At 34.9% G+C, this 16,870-nt stretch overlaps 1 protein-coding gene across 1 annotated transcript in view; it reads left to right on the top strand.

Moving 5' to 3' along the window:
• LOC128182192 (DNA-directed RNA polymerase II subunit RPB1-like) overlaps nucleotides 1–16,870 on the top strand; it is a 36,975-nt gene that overhangs the window by 5,891 nt on the left and 14,214 nt on the right. The window contains exons 16-37 of the mRNA XM_052850796.1: nucleotides 1–97; nucleotides 187–392; nucleotides 511–735; nucleotides 979–1,225; nucleotides 1,319–1,419; nucleotides 1,523–1,627; nucleotides 1,739–1,921; nucleotides 2,115–2,318; nucleotides 2,418–2,604; nucleotides 2,699–3,055; nucleotides 3,399–4,126; nucleotides 6,298–6,371; nucleotides 7,545–7,871; nucleotides 7,998–8,051; nucleotides 9,129–9,153; nucleotides 9,606–9,657; nucleotides 11,036–11,187; nucleotides 11,565–11,693; nucleotides 12,590–12,639; nucleotides 16,094–16,154; nucleotides 16,365–16,470; nucleotides 16,792–16,844. The exon at nucleotides 1–97 is cut by the window's left edge and continues 154 nt beyond it. Of these exons, the coding sequence (XP_052706756.1) occupies nucleotides 1–97; nucleotides 187–392; nucleotides 511–735; nucleotides 979–1,225; nucleotides 1,319–1,419; nucleotides 1,523–1,627; nucleotides 1,739–1,921; nucleotides 2,115–2,318; nucleotides 2,418–2,604; nucleotides 2,699–3,055; nucleotides 3,399–4,126; nucleotides 6,298–6,371; nucleotides 7,545–7,871; nucleotides 7,998–8,051; nucleotides 9,129–9,153; nucleotides 9,606–9,657; nucleotides 11,036–11,187; nucleotides 11,565–11,693; nucleotides 12,590–12,639; nucleotides 16,094–16,154; nucleotides 16,365–16,470; nucleotides 16,792–16,844 (3,723 nt within the window). The remainder of the gene's footprint in view (nucleotides 98–186; nucleotides 393–510; nucleotides 736–978; nucleotides 1,226–1,318; nucleotides 1,420–1,522; nucleotides 1,628–1,738; nucleotides 1,922–2,114; nucleotides 2,319–2,417; nucleotides 2,605–2,698; nucleotides 3,056–3,398; nucleotides 4,127–6,297; nucleotides 6,372–7,544; nucleotides 7,872–7,997; nucleotides 8,052–9,128; nucleotides 9,154–9,605; nucleotides 9,658–11,035; nucleotides 11,188–11,564; nucleotides 11,694–12,589; nucleotides 12,640–16,093; nucleotides 16,155–16,364; nucleotides 16,471–16,791; nucleotides 16,845–16,870) is intronic.

Here is a 16,870-nt window from a genome sequence, read left to right on the forward strand (position 1 = left end):
CCCTGTAATTTACAGAGAATGATCTGGAATGCTCAGAAGATATTCCGTATTGACACTCATAAACCTACTGATCTGCATCCTATTAAAGTTGTTGAAGGTAATATATAGGATATTAATCAGGCTTTTCAATGTAAGATATATGTGTGTATACGACACTGTTGACTAAGAATTCTTATGATATTGTAGGAGTTGAGGATTTATGTAAGCGACTGATAGTGGTGGCTGGAGGGGACAGACTCAGTATCCAGGCCAATGCTAATGCTACTCTGCTCTTCAAGTGTTTGATAAGATCTACCCTGTGTGCCAAGCGTGTTACGGAGGAGTTCCGTCTCAGTTCAGAAGCATTCGAGTGGCTCATTGGAGAAGTGGAATCTAGATTCCAACAAGCTCAGGTAAATTATAAAAAAAAGATATTAGCATCATTTTCATATGCCCAAACTTTTTGACTTTTGTAGCTATTAATCATCTGAAATTTCTTGGAACCTTTTGAAATTTTTAACATCTTTGCAGGCTCATCCTGGTGAAATGGTGGGAGCTCTTGCCGCCCAGTCTCTGGGAGAACCTGCCACACAGATGACATTGAACACTTTCCATTATGCTGGTGTGTCTGCCAAGAATGTAACCCTTGGTGTGCCCCGTCTGAAGGAAATCATCAACATCTCCAAGAAACCAAAAACACCATCTCTGACTGTTTACTTGATTGGACAAGCTGCAAGAGATGCTGAAAAGGCCAAGGTAAAAAATAATAATTAAGGATTACTTTTTTAAAAAAATCGGTAGAAAACTTTACACTTAAGGAACATAATGCTATTTTATGCAAATCTTGTTTAAAAGTGTGTATGTGTTTTATGTTTTAATTTAAAATGAGACAGGTAGCTTTGAAAATCTTAACAAAGGTATTAGGATTTTGGTCTCTTAAATTGATGCTTAAGAAAGTTGAAGATAGGTACTTGTAATAAAATGTTTTTCTTTTTAAAGGATGTACTGTGTAGATTAGAACACACCACTCTGCGTAAAGTGACGGCCAACACTGCTATCTACTACGACCCTGACCCACAGAATACAGTGATCTCTGAGGACCAGGAGTGGGTAAATGTGTATTACGAAATGCCTGACTTTGATGTGTCCAAAATATCCGCTTGGCTACTCAGAATAGAACTGGACCGAAAAAGAATGACAGACAAAAAACTTACCATGGAACAGATCTCTGAAAAAATTACAGCCGGTAAGGAGTTAGCTTTAAGAAGAAGCTGTAATTGTTGCATTTTGGTGTCTTATTTTAATTAGATCATAATCTGCATGATGTTTTATCCTGTAGGATTTGGTGATGACTTGAACTGCATCTTCAATGATGACAATGCTGAAAAACTTGTCCTTCGAATCAGGATCATGAACTCTGACGAAAGCAAAATGCAGAATGTGAGTCATTCTTTTGTAGAGTAAATTTTCTTCTGAATTTTCTCACAAATCCAAACTATAGAGAAAAGAATACATTTTTTTTAAAAAAAACATCATTTTACAGGAGGAAGAAATTGTGGACAAGATGGAAGATGATGTGTTCTTGCGTTGTATTGAGGCAAACCTGTTGTCAGATATGACCCTTCAAGGAATTGAAGCAATTGCCAAGGTTTCTACATTGTTACAACTTTTAGTTTATTTGTTTTTGTTAAAAACGAATACATATAAAAATTGCATGACATCAAATGGCATGTGTAATGATTTCTGTATGGTTATGTAGGTTTACATGCACTTGCCCAATACAGAGGACAAGAAGAGGATCTCCATTACAGAGGAGGGCGAGTTTAAGGCTGTAGCCGAGTGGATTCTGGAAACTGATGGTACAGCTCTGATGAAGGTTCTCAGTCAGAGAGACGTCGATCCAATCCGAACAACAACCAATGACATCGTAGAAGTCTTCTCGGTAGGTGGTCGAGAAATGGTTCTCGCTTTTACAGAATCTAAAAGAGAAAAATTGTCTAGCCTTTTATAGATCAGGATGGTTGCTTTTTATAAAAGCCAGATCAAGAACTACAATAAATTTTCTTATTTGGATGCTTATTGATTATATTGTAATGTCAAAAGAATGTATATATCATGTATTTTGTTATTTACAGATACTTGGGATAGAGGCTGTAAGAAAGTCTATAGAAAAGGAAATGAACCACGTTATTTCCTTTGACGGCTCCTATGTCAATTACAGACATTTGTCACTGTTGTGCGACTCCATGACAGCAAAGGGTCACTTGATGGCCATCACAAGACACGGAATCAACAGGCAGGAAACAGGAGCTCTGGCTCGTTGCTCCTTTGAGGAAACGGTAAGCTCAAATCTCCGTTTGACCTTGTTCAAGAGGAAAAATTTTACTTTTTGTTTACATGTTTTAGATTTTATTGAAAACTAACTTTTCTTTTGTTAGGTGGACATTTTGATGGAGGCTGCCTCTCATGGAGAAATGGACCCAATGAAGGGTGTCTCTGAGTGTATTATTGTAGGCCAGCTGGCTAGAATCGGAACAGGTTGCTTTGATCTCTTGTTGGATGCTGAAAAGTGTAAATATGGAATGGAGATTCCAACTGCTATTGGAGCAGGAATGCCAGGCGGAAGTATGTATTGCAAAGGATTGATTTTGATCAACTTCTCAACATCTCTGCTCTATAACTAACAGTTTACTAATTGTTGAATTATTTGTTGTTTCAGTTGGCACTGGTTTGTTCTTTGGAGCTGGAGCCAGTCCTGCTGCTGGAATGTCACCTCAAATGACCCCATGGCAGCAGGGAGCTACACCAGCATATGCCAGTGCCTGGTCACCCGGAGTTGGTAGTGGAATGACCCCTGGAGCTGCAGGCTTCTCACCATCTGCTGCTAGTGAGAGTGGATACAGCCCTGGCTACAGCCCTGCCTGGTCACCCCAGCCAGGTTCCCCGGGACCTGCCAGTCCATACATTCCTAGCCCAGTAGGGGGAGGCATGTCCCCTAGCTACTCTCCAGCATCGCCTTCTTATGTGCCGTCATCTCCTGCTGGTACACCACAGAGTCCAGGATATTCTCCCACAAGCCCTTCATACAGTCCAACGAGTCCTGGGTATTCTCCAACGTCTCCAAATTACAGCCCGACAAGTCCATCTTATTCTCCGACAAGTCCGAGTTACAGTCCGACGTCACCCTCGTACAGTCCAACCAGCCCCTCCTACTCTCCAACAAGTCCGAGCTACAGTCCAACTTCACCATCATACAGTCCAACAAGCCCATCTTATTCCCCAACAAGTCCATCATATTCCCCAACCAGTCCATCATACAGCCCAACAAGTCCTTCTTACTCCCCTACCAGCCCCTCTTACTCGCCTACATCCCCTTCATATTCTCCTACAAGCCCCTCTTATTCCCCCACATCTCCTAGTTACAGTCCAACTTCCCCCAGCTACTCTCCGACTTCCCCGAGTTACTCACCAACAAGCCCAAGTTACTCCCCCACTTCTCCAAGCTATTCTCCAACAAGTCCTTCATACAGTCCTTCTAGTCCATCATACAGCCCGAGCTCTCCAAGCTACTCTCCAACTAGCCCCAGTTACAGCCCAACAAGTCCAAGTTATTCTCCGAGCAGTCCAAAGTACAGCCCCACAAGTCCTTCCTACTCCCCAACTAGCCCCTCTTATTCCCCCAGCTCACCACAGTACTCCCCATCATCTCCCAAATATTCCCCCTCAAGTCCTTCTTACTCCCCAAGCAGTCCAAAATACACCCCCAACTCTCCCTCTTATTCTCCCTCTTCTCCTAACTACAGCCCTACTTCACCTGAGTACAGTCCAAGTTCTCCAAGGTACAGCCCCAGTCCAAAGTATTCCCCCACATCTCCAACCTATTCCCCCACTAGCCCCAGACACTCTCCAGCTAGCCCTTCATATTCCCCTTCGAGTCCACAGTACACCCCCACTAGCCCCACGTACACCCCAACTTCTCCCCAGTATACCCCAACCAGCTCACGCTATTCTCCTGACACACCAGGGTCACAGTAAATTCAGACAGGGAAAAAGATATGCTGCAAAGACATTCTATATATGTGAATACCGTACTTTGGAAGCAGGAAGTTTGTGTAATGCTGGAACAATTTTTCACATTCAAATGCTTCTATGAAGTGCTTTTGATTGTTGAGTGGACAGAATTGTCTTTTTCATTTAACAAGGATCATTTTCTCATGTGTAAATAACATTCATTCTGACAAATCGACAGGATTTGTTAACATTTTTTAATTGTTACCATTGGAAAAAAAATCATCCATCTTTAAAAAATATATTGTTGATCATAAGAGCTTTATCTTTCATTGTATATATTAACATTGAAACAGGTATTTTTATATCCAAATGAAGAGTAATGTTGCAGACTATTTATTGTGTATGTATATTATATCAAGGTTGATAAGTTACTGCTATTGTATTGAAAAAAGGTGGTGTACATTATTCTGTGTGAGTTGTTGGCTGCATTATGGATTTTTAAAAATCTTTTTGTAATTAAATTGTGTTCAGGAAGGACTTGAGTATGTTGCAATGATGTTGGAATCTTTATACATGTATTGTAAATAGGCAGTTTTTGTATATATAAAGAAAACAAAACTTGTATTGCTATCATGCTTGTCATGCAATTACAGTAATTATTCATTTGATTAATACATGATGGTTAATTATGAATATAAGTATTCTCATTTTTGTAAAATTTGGTGCATTGTTTTTATTTCATTAAAATTCATTTGTCTTGCATATATTTTGCACAGTTTGTCTAAAAAAAATAAAAATTTGAGGATTAGTTGTTTATTGCTGTATGATAGCATTGAATGTGTTTGACCATGTATATTTTTTTTGCTTTAAAAAACAAAAAGTTTGACATACCTATAAAACAGTTTAGTTCATGTGATCTACTGGACTTTGGAAATGTTAGCAATTTTTTCTAAGCTACATGTATGTTTACTGGTATGTTCAGTACTTTGATTTTGCACACAAGTTTTGTTTTTGAATTACAACAAATCTTTAATTACAAATCTGATGCATTATTGAGTTTTGATCATTTTGTATGATTTTATAAGAACAGGTGAACAAAAACTAAGATGAAAATTGCTTGAATTCAGAAAACAGATACTGTATTACTGTATTTATATCTTTCAACAAAGTGTTAAATTTGATTTGAATTTCAATAAAAAATGTTTAAACACGCATATTGATTTCTCATTTATTTGTGTTTTCTTTTATCGATGCTGTATATATGATATATTGTATAACTTTAGAAAGTTGCATGATTTTGGACTATAAACATCATTTTGAAAATGAAACTCTATTTGAAAAGGATTGACACTCTCCCATTATCAACATGGAAAACTTTTTTAAAATCATATGAACTGCAACATATCACATGTAACGAGGCCCATGGGCCAAAATGCTCACCTTTAAATCTGAACACCGCTCGTAAATGAGAACCGTCACACAGATACCTGGTATATAAACCCTTTGATAATGTTACACCCAATTGCACACCTTAAACTCGTGGCTGACATGTACCGGTAATTTTCCTTTCGTGTTCTTTCAATTTTATGCATTCATTTCTTATTCTATATGCATATTCTGTTCGTAAATTATGCATTGACCAACTTATTTGTATTATGTTAGTACTTACCTAGCTTGAAAAAAGTGCGTAAAAGTTTCATCGCAACCGAGTAACAGCTCTTTCGAATCTTAAATGTTTAGAGATTATGACTCAATGCAAACTAAGATTTTGCTGAACTTCATCAAAGAGGAACGTTAATTCATTCAATATATTTCTATAAGCTCTATTGAACAAATATTTGATGTGTTGACCAGTGTGAAATGTACAGCCTCTGGAGCCATTGACATCATCATTGTGACCAAGGTTCACAACTTTACATAACAGTAGAGACATAAATAACTATAAATATTTATGCCTCTGATAACAGTCTTTAAAAATGATATTTAAAAAATGTGTAACAAAACTGCTCTACCATTTTAGAAAGTTGTCTTAGTATTCCCTACATGAGAATCGAATACATCTACGTACAGCTTACCTAAAACCGGTAAACAAACATGGCAGTGCAAGTGGAAAATGCAGATTGGTTGTAGCATTTTTTCTTTGTTTATGTGGTGAGTTTAATTACCAAACAGTTTATCTTCGTTTAATGGCAAGCAAACAATATGGTGTATTGTAAAGAAGTTTAGTTACAGCCCAGCTTTGTGTGAATGACTCATAATTTTTCGACAAGTTGAGGAAATTCGAATTATTAAAGAATTTTGTTGTAGACGATGCCTCGCTACGACAGTGATGAGGAAAAACAGAAACGAAAGAAGAAGAAAAAGAAGCGTTCCAGGTCGAGGTTTGTATTTAAAATAAACAAAAATTAAACTATATTATTTGTCTATTTAATTCCTCCAATATTGTAAAATACATTTTCAATTTTCTAACTCACACACTGATAATGAATTAAGATAATTAAATGATATTCAAGCCATACTGGCAAAGAGCCATTTCTCAACAATGATCATTTCTCGCCAGTGCATTGTTATGTCATTTTATCAACACATAAAATTATATGTGAAAAATGATGTATCAATGCACTGGGGAGAATTGGTATTCAGCGAGAGTTGGTCGCACAGCAGTATGTATCTTATGCAGGCACGTAGCATCGTTTTTGAAAGTGGGGGGGCCAGACCCATCCAAAAAAAAATCTTGACAAGCAAAAAAAAAAAAAAAATCTTGACAAGCAAAAAAAAAAAAAAAAGAAAAAAGAAGGAAATTTAAAGTTTTATAAAAATCTTCAAAATCCTAATCCGTGGTGGGGGGGGACTCAACTATACTTCCTAAAAAATTCTTCCCTACCAAAAAATTTTTTTCTCCAAATCTTGAAATTCCTAATCCGTGGGGGGGGGGGGGGGGAAGGGGTAGTACCTTCAATTTGACTACTCGTTTCCTTATTTTCATATCAATTTTTTACTAACTTCCAAAAAAGTGGGGGGGGGGGGGGGCCAACTCCATTATCATTCATTTTTTTATATGTAAATGTTAAAAAATTTGTTGCTGCGAGAAAAAGTGGGGGGGGCCAGGCCCCCCCTGGCCCCCCCTGATGCTACGTGCCTGTTATGTGTATGTTAACCAAGTTTACTATGTTGCATAGCAGTTAACGTTATAGACCCCCACCCATGGACTGAACACTAGTCTATTACGCATAGTAATTAACCATTTGAGCTGCTGAAGCATGACAAGGCCTCATCCAAGAACACACCCCATAGCATCAATGTTATTGATCTATGTCATCTGATAATTAAGCCATGTAATTCTTAAACAATTTGATTTGATGTTCACATTGTTCACATCATCCAGTCCTTAAATTCTTTTATACTTTCACAAGTCAAACTTGTTTGCTAAAATTGATCAAATAAAATTTTTCAAAGAAAAGAGAATTGTTTTGAAAGTTATTCTAGATTAATCGAGTGGCAAAAACTGCATTTCCATGTAAAAAAATGTATATCATGAAATTCAATTTATTCAGGTCTGTAAGTAGTGGAGACAGCAGATTGTCATCAAAGCATAAAAAATCAAAGAAGTCAAAGCATCATCGACGTTCACCATCATCCTCACCAGAGAGGTCAAGACGAAGATCAAGGTCAAGGAGCAGGAGAAGGTCGCCTAGCTTAGAGAGAGTGAGATATAGGTCAAGGTCAAGATCTCGCAGCAGAGATCGTTATTCAAGACGGAGATCTAGAAGTCGTGACCGAAGATCCAGAAGTTACGACAGAAGATCACGATCATCCAGTCGCAGCAGGCGAAGATCTCGTTATTCAAGGTCATTAAGCAGAGACAGGCAAAGGTCAAAAAGGTATGATATTAACTTGAATAATGATCAATATTTGAAAGATATGGATTTTCTAGAAATATTAATTTTATAGTTAATTCATTTTGAGTTTACTGTTTTCAAAAATGAAAGTTTTGTTTATTCTTTTAGATCCCGTTCAAAAGAGAGACGTAGGGATAAAAGTCCCAAAAATAAGGCAACAGAGTTAGTTCTTTTACACATACAATTCAAATATTAATATGAAGATTACAGTTTATCTGTTTAAATTTATGAATTGAAAATATATTTTGTGATTTTGTTATTGTTATTGAAGTTGAGGAAAATTGTGTATGATACACTGTCATATATTTTTATGATAAAAAGGTAAAACTGTCATAAAATGTTGTAAAGATTTATAATGCAAGGACCAACCTAGGGGGCGACTTGGGCGAAATAGTCGCTTTTTGATTGGTAACTTCGCCGGAATTCCCTCCGAAAGAGAAGTTGAAGTCGCCCTGTATTATGAGTTCACAATCGTGTAAATTAACCCCAAAGGCAATAAAATGATAATTAACTAATTCTAAAGACGTTTTCACAGTCTCAGTTAACCCCTGTTGTGATTAATTACTCAAGACTCTTATCTTTAGCGGGTTATAAATACGGGTGATGCAACCACATACTGTGCAACCGATGTTTAATTCTTTTGGTGTTGATGTTACAATTAGTTGGTAACTTGTAATTAGTTAATAACTCTGCCAAAGTAATGCTAAAACAATCATAAAACTGTTTGTTTACAGTAATCTTTAAACATAAGATCATCTACATAACGGTTGTAATTGGGTCAAAGGGTTAGACTAATACCTCCAAAATACACAGAAATACAGAGACTGATTTAATTTGTCATTTAGCTAACACAATTACAACACATTTCATCTATAAAATGTATGAATACATCAAATAAATAAAATTTAATAAATTGGATAAGTTTTTTTTTTATTTTTAGAAGTTGTTTTATTTTTTATTGACTTCTAATCTAATTTTGAATTATTAAAAGTTGAGTCATAAGCATTATGCTGTTGTCAAGTAATGGAAATCCCCCCGATTTCTCAAACGTCTCTCTATTTTTCTGTTACGGAGAAGTGAAGTCTCCCTAAAATTTTGCTCTAGGTTGGTCCCTGTAATGAGTATCCAGTGATCTTTGATTTCTAATTTTACTAAAATAAAATCTCTGACCAAATTGTTGTGCTTGTAATTTATTGAGCAACACTTATTATCTTTTTCATTTGTATTTTGTATTAACAGGGATATTCCTGGCTTTGCCGACATGGTAAGTTATTGATTGTTTATAACTACATATTATCGCCTTGTTTAACTAATGGATATTACATACAATGTCAGTTTGGAGAGCAATTGTTTTTTATTAATGCATGTAGTTCACTTGAGCAGAGTTCTCAATAGAGCCTTTCTGATCCAAATTTATCCAGTCTTCAATCGTTGATGTTGTTCATGGCTTTAACATTTTATATTTTTATTTTCTTCTCGAGAACCACTAAACCAGTTTCAAGCAAACCTAAAAGGCATCTTTGCATTATACAAATTATGCTAATTAAATTAACATTAAATTTTGTTTTTCTACATTTATTCGAGAAAAAAAAGTATGCACTATCGACATTCAGATTGATTTCCTCGTATTTTAAATGATAAAAACTTTCCTTTTGCTTTCTTGCTGTTCAGTGTATTCCAGTCTTATAAATTTCTCCCCGTTTTTGTCACTCACAGACACCAGCAGAGCAGGCCCAGGCCAGAATGCATATGGCCCTCAAAGCTGCAGGTATGCAAATAGTAAAAGCATGTACAAGTACACCCCAATCAGTGGCGGATCCAGAGGGGGGGTTCCGGGGGTCGGAACCCCCCCTTTCTCTGGGGCATATGAGTTTTTTGGAAAACTTGTAATGCCTATTTAAAGGCAATTTTTCCCATTTATACTATAAATACTTTAATTATCTCAAATAAATGCTTTTAAAATTGCTCATTTAAAGAATTTCTTATGCTATTTTTCTGGTATGCTAGCTACCTTCATACCTGAATCACAAACGAAGCCATTTTTTTGTTTGGTTTTGTTTCCAAGAATCGGAAATTACGTTACAAAAATACCGTGTAAGGGGTTTATATGTAAACCATTATGTAAATGCAAAACTTTTCAAAACTTTCTTGAATATGATCGCATCTGTACTTGTGCCGGGTGATGTTGGGCACCCATTACAGAGGTCACATCAGGTTCCCTGGGACGACTATTGCTTGTACCATTGTATTACACATGTACAATCTATTCAGCAGATAAAGTATTCCCATTTTTGTCATATCGTATCATTCAGACCTTTATTTAAGAAGGCAATCGATAGAAATCAAAATCGATAAATAGTTCAGAATTTAATCAAAGACATAAAAAAAATTACCACAAAATTCATATTTATAATAGCTTGTCGTAATAAGTCTGAATTACTTTTTTTTGTTTTTTTTAGTGTTTCTTTCTATTAAGCATAGACGCACGTTCTCATTGCTGAAGACTTGGGTTTTTTTCTAAGGCTAGAAATTGTGCAAATCTTCCTTACCTAACCCAAAACGCTTAATAAATGCAGTGCACTCTGATATTAAAATAGGTATGAAATACATGTAGATATTGACGAGATAATTGTTAATTGAATTTACGCACAGAAAACGTTCAAAAGGCCTTGTTTATTGACAAATAATGAATTTTGCACGTATTGATTATCATCAATTGGAACCCCCCCTTTTCCAAATCGCTGGATCCGCCTCTGCCAATGGCCATACTACAGTAAAACATGTTTACAGCAAGTACACTTATAATGAATTCACATTAAATTGTAGTGAGGTCAGTTTCATTCCTATAGCCTCAAAATGTTTTATAAATGTATCAAATATAACAAGTTATGTGTACATGTACCAGGTATTAACGAATTAAAACAAAACTGTCCCTGGGACTTCACTATAAACATAGTTTTACACATCTTCACTAGCCATGGGTAACGATCAGTGGTGTTTCTCTATTCACCATGGATTGTCACCCCTGGCTTGTAAAGATGAGTATTACAGTTTGTGTTATCAGTCTGAGTCCGGAAACTAATTTGCTTCTGGTCTTCTAAGAATCTCTGTTTGTTGTAAAAAATATTTTTAAAATGTTTTCAAAGCTGCGGCAGATGAAAAGATCAAGGAGCAGCTGACGGGTTCAGCGGCGGGGACAGGAAGTAAAACCCATCAGGAACAGCTGCAGTTCTCCAACGCCATCAAGGACATTGAGAGCTCCTCCTTCATCCAATCTTCATTTGTCTCCAACAGATTTGTAAGGGATTTTGCTTTGATATTTTCTCTAAAAGGTTTTACTTGTATAAAGATTACCATCTTTAAGAAACTCTGTTGAAAAATTTAATGAGATTTGTGACAACATTGTCATTACAAATATTTTTTCACTGTGAGCCTGTCTTAACACACCTTAAATAAATTTGAAATCAAAGCTGAACTTTGACATCTCAAACACTGGAATACAATGGATATGTAAATTTGATTTGTAAGCCCCAATCACATGAATTTTAAGTACTAGTATTTTACCCTCGATATCTCAAAGTTTTTAAATAGTCCTATTTAGTTCGAGATAACAAAGTTTGACTGTATCTACTAAGGCTCAATCACATGTCTTTTAAAAAAAAATTACTCCTACAGGATAAAGAAAAGACAGGTTCAAAAAAGGAAGAAGAGTTTTCTTTTGGCACAGCTGCTGAGTTTAAGCCTGACATGGCAGTGAAGAAGATTCTGGAGGTGGATGATCTGTCGAAACTAGCTCACTCCAATGTTAGTCCTTTTATATCATTGTAGTTTATCTTCTATTATAAAAGAATATTTACATTCAGTGTATATTTCCCCGTATGTTTGCATTAGTAATCTGCAACATTCAATTTTCTATGAATATACTTTGCTAATTCATGCACCATGAGCACAAATATAAATGTCTTCACATGTTTTGAGTATATATATTTTTGTAAGATTAAATGAAACTTTGAATCATACAATACATAACGGTTTAACCAATTTGATTTGTACTTTTGAAAAACAATCATTAATTTATATCTATACTCCTTAATAAAAAAGAGATATGTTAATATGGCTGTTCCATGTATGTTTCAAATCCCTGACTAAGAGCGTAAATAATGGCTTTATAGCGGTGATACATAATATTTCATACAAATAGACATCAGTATGAAAATATAAGCATTGAATGCTTATTTCTGGATGTAGTAGGTCCTATGACACACCAAACGGTGCAGAAAAATTATCATACCGCACTAACGCGCAGTATTCAATTTGTGTGCACCGCTTAATGTGTCATAGGACCGACGATATCCTTAAATTAAGCAGAACAATATCTGGGGTTATCAATATTATTCTTTTCTTTTTCTTACAATAATGGCAAATTTTGGATTCAATGTTTGGAATTCAGTACCAAAAGATTCTAAACATAGTTGACATTGTAGACTTAAAGTAATGTTACATTTATTGTCCAATGACAAATTAAATGAGGAGAAAAAAAGAGAAGAAATGTATACTGATATTACTGTATACCTAAATGATTCTACATTCTTTAATCTGTACTATCACACCATTATTATGGAGACTATGCATTAATAATTACTATATAAAGTGTTTTTGAAAAAACCAGTATGTTTGAAATCATTTTCTATTCATTGTAGCTGTGTGTTGATCCTGAAGTCAAAATGGACCAATGGGTTGAGAGACTGAAGTCACTGAGGCAGAAAAAATTGGAGGGTGAAGTCATCAAATGAAAAATGAACTTCTACTTGTTCTAGTACATGAACTTTGAAGCGAATTGTTAATGAGTGGAACTCTTGTTTCAATTGTTACATGTTCATCAGAAACCTAACCATCAACAATCGTGTTCTTCAGAAGACTTAGAACTCTGTTGAATTTGAAAGTTGTACTTTGTCAAGTGCTATGGTGATTTGAAGACAATTGATATATGTCCTACAAAAGTTGTGTTTCATTAGTCTTAGAAATGGACATGTTCTCTGTGTGTGATACATGTAAACACTTGGTTCAACATTTATTGTATATTTTACTTACCATATTTTGTCCGCTTTTTCATCACAATTCATACAGCTTAATAGGATAAGAAGAGAAAAATTAAATACCACGATAGTTAATTAAAATTTTTATAAATATCAAAATGTGTTTTTCTACAATACTAGGTAAAAAGATGTACAATATGCTGTAAAAGAAATTTGATTGTAATCTGAAAAAAACTTGACTGTGACAGAGCATATTTCTGCTTTTCTAGGGTTCGGTCTTCTAAAATATGAAATTAACCATTTAGCACATCAGTACTTTATAAGAGGAATTACACTTCAAGACAAAGACTTACATATTGTCAATTTCCAGAGAATTTACTTTTTTGGTTTTTACCAGTGCTGGAATACCTGCATGAAGTTAATAACATTTGCTTACACTACCAAGTGAAAATTCAAATTAAAGCATGATCGATCGATGCAGCAAATATAGTAAAGCACCGCTAGACAAATTATTAAATGAGAGAGTACTCTAAAATACTGGCTTTTTTTTATGTGTACAAAACACCAAGGGTTATAACATGATGGAGACTAAATTCTGAATATGTTTTATGATATTTTAAAATACATCAACTTATATTTACATCTACCTAGCACAATTTTCTCTATTTCTTACGGAAACTTGTAGTTAATTCATAGCTCTATAGAAACAACCAGACTGAAATCTACACGCCCTATTTATCGATTGGTCGAAATCTACAGCGGCTGAAAGTGACAAGACTGAAATTGACACGCCCTGTTTATCGATTGGTCTGAACCTACAGCGACCTTAGTAAAATCCCGGACTGCACGAAATAATCATGATGATGCCAGACTCAAAGTCTCACAGGAAACGATTTGGCTGTTTCTTTTAGCTAACGTACTTTTTTACATTATGATTAACAGTAATTTAGTGAATTTTACTAACTTTTCATGATAAGTTTATTAATTAGTTAAAGAAAGATGTTAATATAAACAATAAAATGCTATCTTTGATGATTCATGCGGGTTATGAAGGTACCGATCATTGCAGGAAAAATTTACACAACCTGCTAACGCGGGTTAAGTGTTTTTCCTGCAATGTCGCTACCTTCATATCCCGAATGAATCACCAAAGAAAGCATTTTATTGTTTAAATACTCTCAAATATTTGAGTGCTACAGACTTGTGTCTGTGTGGTTTAGATGCAATAATGTAACCTTCCACAATTTTTTATTAATCACTAGGTAACCCCCCTCCCCCCCCCCCCCAACTTCAACCCACTCCACCGCTCTCAAACAAGTGAGCTGATTTATTACAGAGTATATGTTCTATCCCTGTTCAAGAGAGATTTCTGTTGATTTGATCCAAACAGCTATTACACTGTAAATATACAGAAAAATTACATGAATTCTGAACGTATTGCTTGTCCCCTTTTTTCATTGCATGTTGAATTATTTTGGTAGGACTGTCTCCTTTTTAAAATGATATTATGCGCTTGATATTAAAAGTAATTTATTCAAAGTAAACATGAAATTAATTTAAAGGGTTAATCCAAGAGTAATATCACGTGAAGCGCAACGCCCTTCTCATAGGCGCTGAATTTTAATTAAATTAAAATATCAAAATATGCACAATCATGGTTTAAATTCGCATTCAATTCTTTAATTTCGTTGACTATAGAACTGAAATTATACAAATTTAATATCGCCTTATAAGTCTAGTTCGACGTCTTTATTTCAGAGTACTGTAAAACACGCGTAGAGCAAAGACGCTTATAATGAATTGACGTTTATAATGAAGTGATTTGAATTCCTTGAGGGTTTAAAACATATTGCGAAGCTAATTAACGGATAAAACGAATTATAATTATAACGAAGTAAAATCGTCTGTCCTTGGCACTTTGTTATAAGCATGATTTACTGTAACTTGAAATTTCACGTTAACTATATAAAAAAAAAAGTTCCAAACAAAAATATTTGTATAACAGATTTAGCATGAATCTTTTCTACAACCGATGTTAAAATTTTGAGAATGTTACGATTGATTTTGATAACACAGGGTTAGACTGATACCCCACACTCTATATTTGTTATGCTATCTTTAGAAGCAATTAATTAATCAATAGTCATTTTGTGCTGAATATTTCAGATCTGAATTAAGGTATGTATATAGGTATTATCATGTGACTCGAATATCAAACTGCGAATTTTTATCCCTTGCAACGCCAAGTTTTCATATACTCAGTGCACATGCATCGATGGCATTATACTTTGGATCAACCCTCGTATGAATTCAGTCATCATCCAACAATGTTATTAAAACATTCACATCGATATTTCAAAACCTTTCTTATGAAATACTGATCCACGATTCGAGAGCCAATCTATTAAACTGAAAGGTTGAAATAGAATCTTTCCGTGTAATAAATTTACATTGTCAGAAAAAGGAAGAGGGGAATGCTGGAGTTCTGCGCGGATCTAGAAGGGGTCAGGAGGACCAGATCCCACTGCAAAATTCAAATTTCTTAAATTTAAATTATAAATACCAAAGATATGCCTCTGCAACCCCCCCCCCCCCCCCCCCGACAAATTCAAATACCCCCCCCCCCCCCGAAAAAATTATGGATCCGCGCATGAAATTTATATTTAAAGGAGATCCAGATATGCAAAAAGTGGTATCTGTTCATATTATTCCAATATTTTGATTTATACACATCGACACTGCGGTAATTACTCCTTAAAGGGAAGAGGGCAAATTCTTTCCGGAAATTCAAACAACATTTTGGGGTTTTAACCTTTACGTATCTCCCGCCATTTTTTAACCAATGTTTTGAGAAAGATACGTGGAAGCCTCCGAAGATATTTTTATCAGTGTGTGTTTGGTGTTTAAGACGTAACGTATTTAGATAAGTAAGTTTGTTCTCAAAAATTTGATTATTTTCAGTTAATATATCTACCAGGTTCTTTTTATTTTCATTTTTATCGGGCGAGGAAATTCGGTCGAATAAAACAATTTCGTATGTCACTTTTATTAACGTATTGTCTCCATGATTCATTGATTGTCAAAGTTTCAGTGTCATGTCAGGCATACACTAATGATTTTTAAGTTATCTTACATATGCTTTCCTCTATTTGTTTATTATTATTACAGGTCAGGGTTCGATGAAATGGAGAACAGGCAGCGGAATCATGAAAGAAAAGCTAGACAAAAGGTTTGGTCCTATTTTATTTTCGTATACATTTTATTCCTATGTGTAGAGGAGTATCAAAATATCTAGACAGATGTCTTTTTACCAAACTGCCTACATCTAGAACAGAATTATTCAAACAAATGTTAAATGGGCATATTTAATTATTCTTTCATTCATGTAAGATAGAAATGTTCCCACTTTGAATTTTGATATCTGATTTTTTCCTGATAGACCTTGACAGCAAATGAAGATGAAGAGGACTTTTTATCACTTCAACGGAATTACAAAATTCCAAAAGTCTCAGCAGAAGAAAGAGAATGCAGACAGATGTTGAAGGGTATAAAATAGTTTCAAGAAAACTCAATTTCTAAAAAAAACATATACCGGTACATGAATTTGATCAAACAAAATATTACCATATACATGTAGCCGCTTTATTTTTATTTGCAAAATTCTTTCCTTTTATGAACCCAGTAGTTTACAAACAAGTAAAACCTTTATGCTTTATTATGCATATGGTATAATCTTATTTGTGTATGTTCAAATACCTGTAGACATGGTAAATGTCAGTGACAATTTTATAGATTTTGTGGTTTTTGACAGTTCATGAGATGATTTTTTTTATGAAGTAACATTATTTTATTTGTGTCTATAACAGATAGTGGATTTGATACAAAAGGGATGACAAAAGAGGAAATGTTTGAAATTGTGGTGAGTGTAAATCAAATATGTTCTTC

The sequence above is a fragment of the Crassostrea angulata genome, chromosome 4 (assembly GCF_025612915.1).
Source record: "Crassostrea angulata isolate pt1a10 chromosome 4, ASM2561291v2, whole genome shotgun sequence".
Taxonomy (NCBI): Eukaryota; Metazoa; Mollusca; class Bivalvia; order Ostreida; family Ostreidae; genus Magallana; species Magallana angulata.